This window comes from Zootoca vivipara, chromosome Z1 (assembly GCF_965207765.1).
Source record: "Zootoca vivipara chromosome Z1, rZooViv2.hap1.1, whole genome shotgun sequence".
Taxonomy (NCBI): Eukaryota; Metazoa; Chordata; class Lepidosauria; order Squamata; family Lacertidae; genus Zootoca; species Zootoca vivipara.
This window is the reverse complement of record NC_142583.1, coordinates 64,335,868-64,349,110: the sequence shown is the minus strand read 5'-3', so window position 1 is coordinate 64,349,110 and position 13,243 is coordinate 64,335,868. Positions and strand designations below refer to the sequence as shown.

General features: G+C 38.2%; 1 protein-coding gene across 4 annotated transcripts in view; it reads left to right on the top strand.

The window, feature by feature from the left end:
- The window catches only part of BMP2K (BMP2 inducible kinase), a 39,795-nt gene that overhangs the window by 16,754 nt on the left and 9,798 nt on the right, over window positions 1-13,243 (top strand). For 3 of the 4 annotated variants that reach the window (XM_035111592.3, XM_035111590.3, XM_088660606.1), the window contains 8 exons: window positions 1,453-1,556; window positions 2,794-2,873; window positions 4,200-4,357; window positions 4,977-5,176; window positions 5,689-5,781; window positions 8,271-8,452; window positions 8,723-8,880; window positions 12,895-13,008. In XM_035111592.3, the coding sequence (XP_034967483.2) occupies window positions 1,453-1,556; window positions 2,794-2,873; window positions 4,200-4,357; window positions 4,977-5,176; window positions 5,689-5,781; window positions 8,271-8,452; window positions 8,723-8,880; window positions 12,895-13,008 (1,089 nt within the window). The remainder of the gene's footprint in view (window positions 1-1,452; window positions 1,557-2,793; window positions 2,874-4,199; window positions 4,358-4,976; window positions 5,177-5,688; window positions 5,782-8,270; window positions 8,453-8,722; window positions 8,881-12,894; window positions 13,009-13,243) is intronic. The other variant, XM_035111591.3, reaches the window with a different exon arrangement.

Genomic DNA, 13,243 nt, shown 5'->3' with positions numbered 1-13,243 from the left:
ACCATATCCTTAAAATGGAAAAATATAAATTGATGAGAAAATTAAGAAGGGAAAATAGGCCCCCTCCAAATTTTAATGCATAAAATCTGTTTTAAAAAACCAAAGGTTCTAATATAATCAAAGGTATATATTTGGGATTGCCAACCCAATTGACCTAGCCAGGCACATTTTGAAAAAGTGCCATGGACACTAGTCACAAATTGGCTTTCGTGGCATAACACAACATGGCAGTTGTGGGACGTGTGGCATAACATTGAATTAGACACAGCCAGTGCTTTTTTCTGGGGGTATGCAGGGGTATGCATACTCCTAAACATTTTGTGAATCTTAGTTTGGCCTCATTGAGGGGCAGTATTTCAATATGAGTAGGAAAATGAGATTACCCCAAACATTTTTTTAGAAAAAAAGCGCTGGACACAGCACAGTTATTACTACTTTTCTTTGTTCATTCCAGCCTGGGACTAGCTCCGGTTTGCCATGGAGAGTCAGCAATGTCCTGTTGGTCTTGATTGTGGTGGTTACACAATAATGCAGTCTCTCACTCTCACAAACACAGACACACTCATGAACACAATGATAGTGTTGCTGTCTAATAACAGAGCATTTACCAGTACTATGAAAAATATACAAGGTGGCCACACCACACACACACTCCTGTACACACCTACATACTTACCGTGCACTTACAGATCTTATATACGCATGTATCTTTCTCTCATACATACCCATTTCACATATACACCTCTCCTCTGCTCAAGTGCATCTCTCTCTCTCTGTTTCACATACAACATATTCATAATCTCTCCCTTTCACCTCCCCCCACCCCAAATGCATCTTCCAAGTGCATCCCTCTCTCACGCACATGAACTGCTATAGGATTTTTTATGGGGAGCATGCAGGCAAGGTACTGAAAAGGGTGATACGTGCTAATTTCTCACAAAAAAATGAGAAGAATGGTGTCTGTATATTTTACTTTATATAATGCAACATGGTCCATGGTGCTATGGTCCATGCTATGGTCCATGGGGTCACGAAGAGTCGGACACGACTAAACGACTAAACAACAACAACAATGCAACATATATAGAGGGCAGTTTTTTCTAGATTGTATGGTGCCCAATTAGTTTTAGGACCTGGCAGATGAAAATAAGAGGCCTGCTGGATCTTGTTTGAGCATTCAGTTTCCCACAGTAGGCAATATATGCCTTCGGGAAGCCCACAAGCAGAATATGGACAACAGCAGCTGTTTCACATTGTTCTCCAGCAACTAATTTTAAGGCATAGTTTTACCCCCCCCCCCCGACTACCACAAAAACTGGTTGTGCGGTACCTGTCTGTCCATAGAAACAATGAAAGCTGCACTACAAAATCTATTTGATTCACTTTTATTCTACTTTGCTAAATCTAGGCTTCTTTCTTGCTGCTAATCTTTTAATCTGCTGTAATCTACAGGGTATATGCTTGAACCAGATCAAGAACAGAGACCTGATATCTTTCAGGTTTCTTACTTTGCCTTTAAACTTGCCAAAAAGGACTGTCCAATATCCAATATCAATGTAAGTAGATCTTACATAATGCTAATATTTTTAAGGTTAGAAAAAGGAATGGCACTAGTTTTTTGACTTTTTTTAAAAAAAGGGAACTCCTCCCCCCCCCCTTACAAAGTGGCTCTAAATTTGGTAACTTCAGATAATTTTTCAAATTGCCTTCATGGTAATTCAGGAAAACACACTGTGCCTGCTTTGAAAAGTAAATGACATTAACCTATGGATATTTTTTCATATCAAATGCAATATAAAATTGTTGGATGGTCTGGGCACTTTCTCTTTTTTGAGCTTTCCTCTTGGAGATGTAAAGATTGTTAATTCAGTCAGTTAATGCAATTGGGTTGGTTCCCCCCCCCCCCAAAATGTATTCAGAATTCAAGGACATAGTAAAGCAGAATGCTGCTATAGACACAATTTAGCCTACTGCATGATGAACTTTGCAGGTGCAGCAAAGATTTTGAATTCATTCTACCCCTTCCCACAAAAAATCACAGTAGTCCTCTTGCTCCTAGATGACTTAGAAAGCTTCTGAAGCTAAAGGGAGTTGCAAAAGCCTTGGTCTTTAAGCTTAATTAAGATTCCAGACTATGGTTTGTACTTCTTGGCATACCAATGTCAGCTTTTTACTAGATATCAAAATTATTTATTTATTTACTTATTATTATTTAGTATATTCTGCCCTTCATCCAAAGATCACTGGACAGTTTACAACACAAAAACAAAAAACCTGTAACATAATAAAAAGTATCACCCTTCTAAAACATTTAAAATGTCATATTCCTCCATAATTAAGGAATTCATTATGAAACCACCTCTAAATTTTAAAATGGTGGCTGCAGGGAATGTAGCTTTCTCTCCCCACCCCCACCCCTGGTGAAGCATTAATCACTCGCTGGACTCACCTAGGCATATCCCCCTGTAGGATACTCAATTCTGTCTCTCCCCACTGCACAGCTTACCATTTTGCCTCTTCCCAACAGTAAGCCAGTATTTCAAGGCCACTGAGCATTCTCAGTTCTCACACTTTTTTGGGGGTGCTCTCTTGGATTTGTTAACGTTTTTTGTACTTCCACAAACCTTGGGGATTTTTTCTTGTTCTTGTGCCGGGTATAAAAGGACTGGCAGTCAGAGAATTGAGCTCGATATTGATAGATATAATTATTTGCTACTGGTGCTACTTATTTTGGAACTTGCTACTTATTTTACATTCAGAAATCTAATAACGTGGTTAATTTATTTCCCCAAGAATTCTCCTCTCCCTTCAACTCTTCCTGAGCCCCTGACAGCTAGTGAGGCTGCTGCTAAGAAAAGCCAAATAAAAGCTCGGTGAGTATGGCAGTTTTATGTACTTTTTGCATAAAAACACTGTGCTTTAATATGGTAAAAATATATTTTTCCTCCCCTAACAAAAATTGTTTGAAAACATTTTTCCTTTTTCAGACATTGTTAAGCCTTGCTTGTTAGGTTGTCTTTTGTTGCTGTGCTGCTGTAGACTAGTACCAAAATATAAAGGATAACTGAATTCAGGAATAATCTCAAAGTATTCAAGATCAGCCGTGCACATGCATAGTCAGAAATAAAAAGAGATACCTAATGTTGGCTAGCAAATTTTCTTATTATATTATCTTTATGAAATAGAAAAGAATATAAATACAAGGTAAAAACTAACTTTTACACATAGTAGACACATTGAACCTAACTTAGCTCTATTCCGTGAGTCTACTCAGAGTAAAATTTACTTGAAAATCACCCAGTGTTTCTGCTCTTCCACTGTGCTCTGTCCTCCCCAAACAGCTTGGGATCAATCTTTGCTATGAGCCAGGCAGGAGGAAAAGTTGATGATAATAATGGTGCTTCTGAAATGGGTCCCCCTAAACAACAACATAACTTGTGCTGGTTATGGGCTGTGTGTGCAAAGAGGAAGACAGGAGACATTGAGGAAAGTGGCAGATTGAGCAGAAGCAGAGACTGGAATGAGATGAGGGAAATTCATTAGAGCACTTCATTTTGTGGATAACAGTATTTTCATACTTGAGTGTATACTTGTTAGTTAAATTTACTGAATACACACCATAAAGATGTGTTGAATGGCACGTGGAAGAATGCCGAATCAAGCTGTTGCTTCCTGGAAAGGAGAATATTTTTCAAGACCCTTCTTGTTGTAATTGTACACATTGAAAGAATATATGGAAAAGGTTAAAGGTAAAGGTAAAGGGACCCCTGACCATTAGGTCCAGTCGTGACCGACTCTGGGGTTGCGCGCTCATCTCGCATTATTGGCCGAGGGAGCCGGCGTATAGCTTCCGGTCATGTGGCCAGCATGACAAAGCTGCTTCTGGCAAACCAGAGCAGCACATGGAAACACCGTTTACCTTCCCGCTGTAGCGGTTCCTATTTATCTACTTGCATTTTGACGTGCTTTCGAACTGCTAGGTTGGCAGGAGCTGGGACCCAGGTGGCGCTGTGGTTAAATCACTGAGCCTAGGGCTTGCTGATCAGAAGGTCGGCGGTTCGAATCCCTGTGACGGGGTGAGCTCCCGTTGATGGAAAAGGTTATTTTTGTATTAATAACAGTGCAGAAGATATGCTTCTAATCTTAACTATACCCTTCTTTTCGAAGTTCAGAAATTTCTAGAATCTCTTTCATTCTAGAATAACAGATGCCATTGGACCAACAGAAACCTCAATTGCACCACGACAAAGACCAAAGGCCAATACAAGCACCGCCACTTCTAGTGTACTAGCAATTCAGAGCTCAGCAACACCAGTCAAAGTGCCAGTCCCTAGTGATTTCAACAATGGACAAAAAGGTAACTCTTCAAACTAATGGAGTGGATTTGAGTGAAAAGCATTATTAAGTTTCGAGATTAGATAGCACCTTTTTGCAAAGCCTTTGTGAATCCCTTTGACAACTATTTTGTTTTGATTCCTGCATATCTACAATTATGAGTTCCTCCTTTGCTTAATTGCCTAGTTGCATCATGGTATGAGAAGAGTTGCTACACAAAGTTGTGGTGACATCCTGCTTTGGAAAACTCAGTGCACGGTCCTTTTGACAGGTAGCCTATTCATTCATGAAAATGAACACTGGGATTGATGCACCTTTTTAAGGAGATACGTTAAATTGCAAATGGTTGTATTTGCATATTGTTGTAGTGCTGAAATTTCAGCTTAACAAGGCTAGGATCACTGGAGACTTAACTCCAGAGTTTCAGCTGAGATTTGTCCCCATGAGACAGATTCATATTCCTTAAATGACTCAACTAAAGAAATACTTGCAAAGCATTCTGTAGAGGAATACAGTAAATGGGTTTCTGTGGTGGTTTTATCTTGGAATAGAGAAGTTAAATGTGTAATTTACTAGGAAGCTTTCCGTGTTCAGACTTTAAAAATGCATTGAACAGATAATGTGCATTGAAAATATCCTAGGAGCCTCAAAATCTGGAAATAGCCAAGAGAGTATGTCCCAAGGAACTAATCAGGCCCCACAGCAAAATAGAGTACTGCAACAACTACAGCAAGGTGACTGGAGGCTACAGCAGTTGCATCATTTGCATCATCATCATCACCACCACCACCAGCAGCAGCAGCAACATCAGCAATTGATTCAGGATGCATACATGCATCAGGTACCAATGTGTTTTGGCTGTAGTACAAACCAGTTTTCAGGTTTTCCTCCTCTGTTATTAGTACAACTTTATAAATATAACTTGCTAAGATTCATTTGATGGTTGTGCTTACTTTGCCCTTGGAGAAGAATTTCCTGTGTCAGACTAGTTACTTTGGGTGTTCAACTTCATTTGTAGCTTAGCTAGATTACATTTTTGGAGCTATTTGTTTTGCAAGTAACCTATTATACGTTCTCTGCTTATGGCATGCTGAATTCATTTATATTGGACACTGGGTGGGAAGAGAGTTAGAATAAGGAGTTGGAACAGTATGGTCCAGCTTTTATTTTGGAACAAAAGTTGACTTGTCTGAATTTTTCCTCTCTTACATAAAATTAAGCATTTACAGTAACAAATATTACTAAGTGCAGCTTCTTAAAGTGCTGCACATGCCCCATGGACAATTATTCGTGTAAAATCATTTGATCAGCTGGTATTCACGACTGATAAGAATTTGTCTCTTTCTAAAACAGTATCAACAAGCAGTGCAACAGCACATGATTCAACAGCAGCTTTTGATGCGCTCTGCTTACCAGCAGCAACCTTCCCCATCCTATCCAGCCATGGTAAGTTAACCTTTGAATACAAATTTCTGTTTACTTTGATTACTGATAAATATTACTACACAGATAAAGAAGGTTAATAATTAGCCACTTAAAAAACTGACTACCTTAAACAGCATGACTGTGTTGATGGCATATTTTCTTAACTACAGTCTATGCTTTTTATAGAAACTGAAGGGAAAAGGAGGTATTTCTTACTCTACAGTAGCAAAAACTAGCTCTCCAGTGGTTCTTAACTTGCGCACTGGTACCATTCAGTCTCACTTATTGCCTCTGAACCATTAACTTACAAATAACTTGGTAACTGTGTGGTACAGACATGGTACAAACCAGGCACAGATATTGTAGGTAACAAGGATATTGGTTTGTTGGTTTGTTACAAGATTATTAAGTGAACAAGTTTATATGGTTATTTTAAAAATTGTACTGCATTTTTAAATGAGTATAGGATTTGTTAATGTTGCTGGTATTTTAGATACCAACAGTTTATATTCAACTAAGATAGTTTTCAAGAAACAGCTACCCTGTTTAGCCAAATTGTCCTTTTCTTCTCTTCACCCCAGTTAATCTCACCAGTACTTTAATGGAGGAGTCCACTAGAAGTCTGTTTTTCTATCCCTTAGGTTTGTCTTTTTGTATTGTCCTGGAAATCTTCCCTCTAGTACTCCTACTAGTAACCAGAGTCCAGCTTTTTAAGCTGTTTCCCACTTCTTCCCTCAGCACTGCAAACTGGTGTGGAATCTACACACATTTAAAAACCGTTCTGAAAATGCTTTAAAAAAAAGCATTTTAAAAATACATGGAATTTTCCATAAGGCTCACCATTGCCATCTAGTGTCACATTGTATATTGCACTTAAAACTTTATTTGCAGCTGTACTGTATAGCTGAGTCCAGGTTCTCCGTTTGTCTCTTCAACCTAAGCCAAGTGATTTCAGCTATCTCTAGCAAGTCTTCAGCCACTAATCCACTCTACCTACCCTTTGGGTTCTCTTTCTTTCCCAGTCTTCTTCCTCTGCGGTCTTCTTCTGGCTGATTCCACAAACACCAATCACCAGCAACTACAACTACAACTACAACTAGGTGGCTTCTTTTAAATGCTAATGCTGACCAGCCTCTAGCCATATATACCCTCTACTGCAGCCCCAGCCAATCACACTGTCTAACTGAAAATTCTGAATCTGCACCCACCCACCAATCAAAATTGAATACTACTTATCCTTCTTTTGCACGCTGAGAGTTCTAACCCACAGCTGTAAATTAAGGCTTCAGCCAACAGGCAAACTAACTGTCAGATCATCTTTGCACCTCAAATACATTACAGTATAAATGTCTGAATGCATTACACAATACTGGTCAAAACATAATTCAAATTAACAGGTTTTCTTCACTGAAACGTTGGTGCTTACTGCAGCAAAGCAATGGAGGGTGTATAGTACAGATAACATATTTATTGTTACTGGAGGATCTTCTGTGTTACATTTTATTGTTCCTGTATTTTTTTGCTTATGAAACAACAGGCATCTACCAACAAAATGCATGCCTTATGAAATGTTTTAACTATGGAAGCAAGAGTTTCATTTCAGGAAAGATGAATAAATCAAAGATTTTGAAGATCTTGAGCCAAACACTCACATATTTATTTGAATCCATTCCTTGCTTAAGACTGTACCTTGGAAATAATGCCATTAATTTTAGTACTTCCAAAATGGGCTTGATATCTATATAGTATATAGTTACTTAAGTGAAGAATAAATTCCCCTTGTGCTGAATACTGGGATATAACTATTCTTGCCCATATTAACAAACAAACAAACAAACAAGCAAACAAAACTATTTTGGCCATATTGCCTCAATCTCACGTTGAATTGAAATATTTTACTGTGCTTACACCATGTAAAAGTAAAGTCATATTTCATGTTTAGCATAATATAAAATCAAATGGATGTCAAATGCTTAGTTAGTTATGTCACACTTGTCAACTGATCTCACTCTTCCAACTAATTCATTTTAATTTGAGGGACCTAGGGAGCAATCCTATGTTTCCTTGGAGAAGTGCTCTAGGCTGTTGTGGAGCTACCTCTTCAGTCATAGGTGTCTATGGTTGAGTTCCACCTTGATGGTCTGAGGCCCTCCCTGAGGGTGAGGTAGGCAGAAATAGAAGTGCTTTGAGGGGGTGTCCAAAGCTCCCATCTCAGGAGGGTCTCCACGTCAGCTACACTGCCCACACCTTCTGCTCTGGCTGCTGCAATCCTGGTGTGGTTTAGAAAGTGGCAGTTCCTCCACCACAGACTCCCCACCTCTAACCTCAGTAGAATGGCTCTGTTGATGCCATTGTTTAGTGTCAGTAATGATAAGTACACTTGTGTTGTTGATTCGATTTAGCTTTGATGTAGTTAAAGGTTATGTTTCTGCATGCAATGAAATTTAATTGTTTGTTGAAGGTACAATGATTTTTGTAAGGTTCACATTTTCTCCCTTTTCTTCTTTGAGGTGCAGCAGTACCAACAAGCTCTTCTACATCAACAAGCCCTTGTGAAGCAGTTGCAACCTCCGAAACATTCTCCTGAATTTCTTGCCTCTCCTCAGGAGTTCTCACCAGCCTTAATACCCCATTCCAAATCCTTTCCAACTCACGTTGGTGCCGCATTGGACACACCTTATACTACAAACAGGCAAGCCCCCTCAGTTGATGTTTGTAATGAGTATAAAGATGTGCTGTGTGTTAGCCCTCCCCAATCTGATTCTTAGAATACCGCTCTGATTTCTGTGGGACACCTTAATAGTTCATTATTGAATAATCATTATAGAATGAAATACTTTTTCTTCACAATTACAAAAGTGATTACATTCATCATTTTGTATGATTGGCATGTTCAGTATCATTTAATGTATTTTAAATTATATTATCACCACAAGTAATTTTCTCAAATCAATTTTTACAGGTCATCTGCCTCTGATGCTGAGTCTGTTTCCAGCTATCCAAAACAGAACGTCAGTAACCCTCCTGATATGTCTGGCTGGAATCCGTTTGGAGAAGACAATTTTTCCAAGCTAACAGAGGAGGAGCTGTTGGACAGGGAATTTGACCTTCTGAGATCAAGTAAGGGACGCTTGAAGGCTTATTTCGCTTCACAGTAAATAAGAGCTCTTTAGGTTCAACCGGCAGTGCCAAAGACTGTTCTGTTCCAGGGTCACACAATCTTGTTGTAGAAAACATTCTGAGCGTTTGAGGACAGAACTAGGCCCGCTGTGTGTCTTGTCCTTCTGTCACAAAAATGTGTGCAATAGAAATTAATTGTTTAGCATTTGTATTAATACAGAAAATGTTAAGGTCATCTCTTGAATACTTACTCTTCTTGAGTGTGAAATTTAAAAAAAGGAAAATAATGGGATGTACAACAATGCAGAACACCAGTCAGCTGCTTGCATTGCTTCACTTTGCAATTGTTCCCTTGCACACTAGAACAGAAGATTTTTGTCAGTCTGGAATGCTTTTTGAAAATGACTGAAAGGGGGGAAATGACCTAGTACATTATGTTAATGTTTTGTAATGTCTTTTGAGTGGCTTAATGTAAGGGCTGCTTTATTGTTTTGACACAATAGTTGAATAAACTCTCTTAAAAGTAAAAAAGCTAACGTGTTTACTTGCAATCACTTGCACCTCTGCTTGTTTTCTTCATACATAATTTTCACAGAAATGAATTATGGAGAAGGTATAAGGTACAGGGCAGGATAGAGATTCTGAATTTGGCAGAAAACAAATCACTCCACACGTAAATGACACTCACAGTATATGAAATTGGTGATGCATTCTGGTGTCCTAAGTTTGAAAGTAACACTTGTTTGAAAAACTTGTAATTCATTCATAAAGTCATGGTTTATTCTGAGCACAAGCCTTGAGGATCCCTTCCAATGTATTAGGGAAGGGAATTATTTGGACTGGGGAGGGGGACAGGGTTTTATATTTTGATTTTGTTCTGTGAGCTGCCCTGAGACCTCCAGGTATAGGGCAGGATATAAATTTAATAATAAGAATAAGAATAATAAGTCATTATGTAGCATGCAGACAAAGAAATGTTGATTTTTCCATTATGTTAGTATTTTCTAATGTCTTTTCACATAAAGGAAAGCATTTAAAAGTCTAGACAGGCATTTTCCAATCATATTTGGAGCTAGAAGAAATGAAGTTTCCAGTCCTCAGTGCAACCACTCTGTGGGCAATAGTTTTGAAAATCAGGCTAATTTTGGTAGGCATATTAAAAATTTGATTGGGGATGCTTCACAATTACATTGAAAGTCTGCGGATAAGCTGACTAGAGCTGATCCTTTCAGTGTCACAATAGTGAGTTTGAAGACTTGGCCATTCTCAACTGCCAGTTGCCTCATTTTGCCATATTGTGCTTGACATCCTGATTACGTTTTGACATCTGATGTTGCCATATATTCTTTAACTTACATAACTAAAGTATACTAAAGAAGAAAGCATAGAAGACTTGACAGCCCTCAGCTTTGCAAGAATATTCTTTATTTAGCTGAACCGTTACTGGATCAAAAAAGAAGTGGACAAATCATATATTCACAATGTTTTCTATTGCATGCTGATAATTTTTGTCTTGTAGAACTGGAAGGCTGTGTGAGTGAGAGGCTTTCGAGTGTCCTTTGGAGTTGTTAGTTGAACAGCATGTCCAAACCCCGAGTATTAATGAAATAACATTTATACTGTGGGAGAAAACGGCAACAAAAGTGTAGTACTGATTTGTATTTATCAGATAAAATGTCACAAGTTTCCTTGTTTCTGATGAACTACTGTTATATCTGGAATTGTAGTTTCCCCACTAAATTAATAGAAGATTCTATCTAATTATTGTTTATGCCGTTAATAACTTCTGTATGCTTCACTGTTAGTAGTTGTTTTGGATCCCGATCAATAAACAGAATGTTGTTTAAAATGGAGCTGCTAGAACTACTTCAGCATTTTTGCTGCACCATATGTACTCAATGATACAGTCTAAATGAGCTAAGTAACATGTGGAAGTGAGACAAATCAGGATCAAAGTAAAATAAAAAAATTCCTTCAGTAGCACCTTAAAGACCAACTAAGTTTTTATTTTGGTATGAGCTTTCGTGTGCATGCACACTTCTTCGATCCAGACCAACACGGCTACCTACCTGTAACCAAATCAGGATCAGTGTTGCAAATTGGAAAAAACCCTCCAGTTTCTGTTTTGCCCCTTAGTTTTAGTGATCTGAGAGGAAGAAGGATACATTTTAATTGTGGCTTGACTAGTGTGCAGAATTATTTATTCCTAGAACAAATACTGTTCCTCATATTGTGAAGAAGTCATGCATAATAGCCTTGAAATGTACATTACTTAAATATTTCTTGATGAACTTTCTGTATTTATAGTCTGTCCTCCTCACCCCTTGTTGGTGGGCACACTTGAAGCAAGTCTAAGACAACACACCAATTTTCTCCCGTGGCTTTTTAAGTGTTTGCATAGAACATGAACCTTTATAAAAGCCTTGGTTGGCCAAATTACTTTTATATAATTAGCAACGCAGCATAATAAGCTGACTGAATGTTTCCATCAATCCTGTTTGTAAGCTGTGCTTGTGTATTCCAAGAATGATAATTAGTTATGCTCTTCAAAAAGCATTTTGATATGTATGTAGAAGAGGAACTTTCCTGTATCAAAAAATCGGTTGGCTGTTTCTTTCTCTTGTAAAAGAAGGAATATAAAACTTAAGGAAATTTAAGCACCTTTTTGCTTTGCCAAAACATGGCTTTGCTGTCCACATATTTAAATAATTGCTTAAGGAATATTTCTCATTCACTGTTTTTTAAAAAAAGGTTGAACATACAACCTTACCTGTATTGTCCCTTACAATGTTACAATGCTAATTAAAAATACTTACATTTTGTTGTCTTCGTTCATCACAACATGACCTTGGCTCTCTGAATACTCAACATCTATATTTCATTCAGCAAATAGTAAAGATTCCTAGACAATTGGGGCATGTACAAGGAAAAGTGCACTTGCTCTAAAGCTGTTTTTATACTGCTGTTTAATTATTTTAATGTAACAATTTTGATGCGAGTAGTTGAAACTCTATGGAATTGGATTCAGGTGTGCTTGAGTAGATGGCAGCTTCCCTCTCTGTCCCCCATCATGCATCCTCCCGAAAGTAGCCTCTCTGGGTTTGGGGGATCCTTCAGAATAGCATGGGACAGGCTGCAGTGTGCAATTTATCAGAACTGGGGAAAGGTGCTCAGAAGTGGCATGGGGGTGGGGTGGGGGTGGGCACTGGAGGTTGTGGTGTAGGGGAGGGAGCAGGAAATGCCATTGTGTGAACTACTCTATTTCTGCAAGTCCGGTTTCAAGCCAATATGATCTGAATCAGAATTGGAAACTGGTTTAGAATGCTAAGACACGTTTTTTAAATTGCTAATTACAGATTTTTTTCAGAGGGATATTTGAAAAATACATGGGCTGGAATCTAAACACTGACTTGGGTATACTCAAACACTTGCACGTTTCTCATAGTTTACATTGAACAGCAGACTAGAACTAAGAGAAGAGCTGTAGCAACAAAAAGGCAAATCCTCTAATTCAAGGGAAAGTATAGAATTTTAACCTCACAGGCTTTTGAGCAATTTTGATTGTTCTTTTTTTTCTTTTCTTTGCTAAATGTCTGTTGGTTCTCTGTGGGCTGCTCCATATTTGTGTGATGGAAACCTTGCTGGAAGTAGTGGTGCAACTTGCTATCTTACCTCACTATCTGGGTTGCAGGAAGTTGATGAGTCTTGAGTCAGTCATTGTTTTTATAAGACCTGTTTTTTTTAATAGTGTGGCCTACCATGAGTCTTTAGGTCAGGGCTACCCATATTAATATTTTAGGAATTTATGGACAAGCCCCACTGAAACTATTGAAACATGGACATGCATAATTCCCCTTTTATTTCTGTGGGGCTTTCAATAAGAGTCTTGGGATGTTGTGCCCATGAATTTTTTTCAAGAGCTGGTAATGAAATAAATCTGTTTATTTTCAGCTGGCGTAAGAACTTCCATTTTTATTTTACTTTTTTGTTCTGTTTTCATTTTTATCCTTGCAGATAGGCTCGTGGAGAGGAGAACTTCCTCAGATAAGAATGTGGAGCCACATTCTGTTCCACAGAACCATCCTCCAGAAGATCCCTTTGGTTCTGTACCTTTCATTTCTCACCCAGGCAAGTTACATAATGTAACATCACTGCTTTTCTTTTAAATATATCTTGATAGTGCATTAGGTTCGTTCTTGAAATCAATACTTGCTTCAGTATCTTTCCTATTCCTGCTGCTTATCTAACCCAGAACATGTCTGATAACTAACACAAGATACTGAATTTTAGAAGGCTTTCCCCCTCTGTTAAACTTACTGGAATGTTCATTGCAGTGTTAATCCTTACAGTATTTCTGTATTTT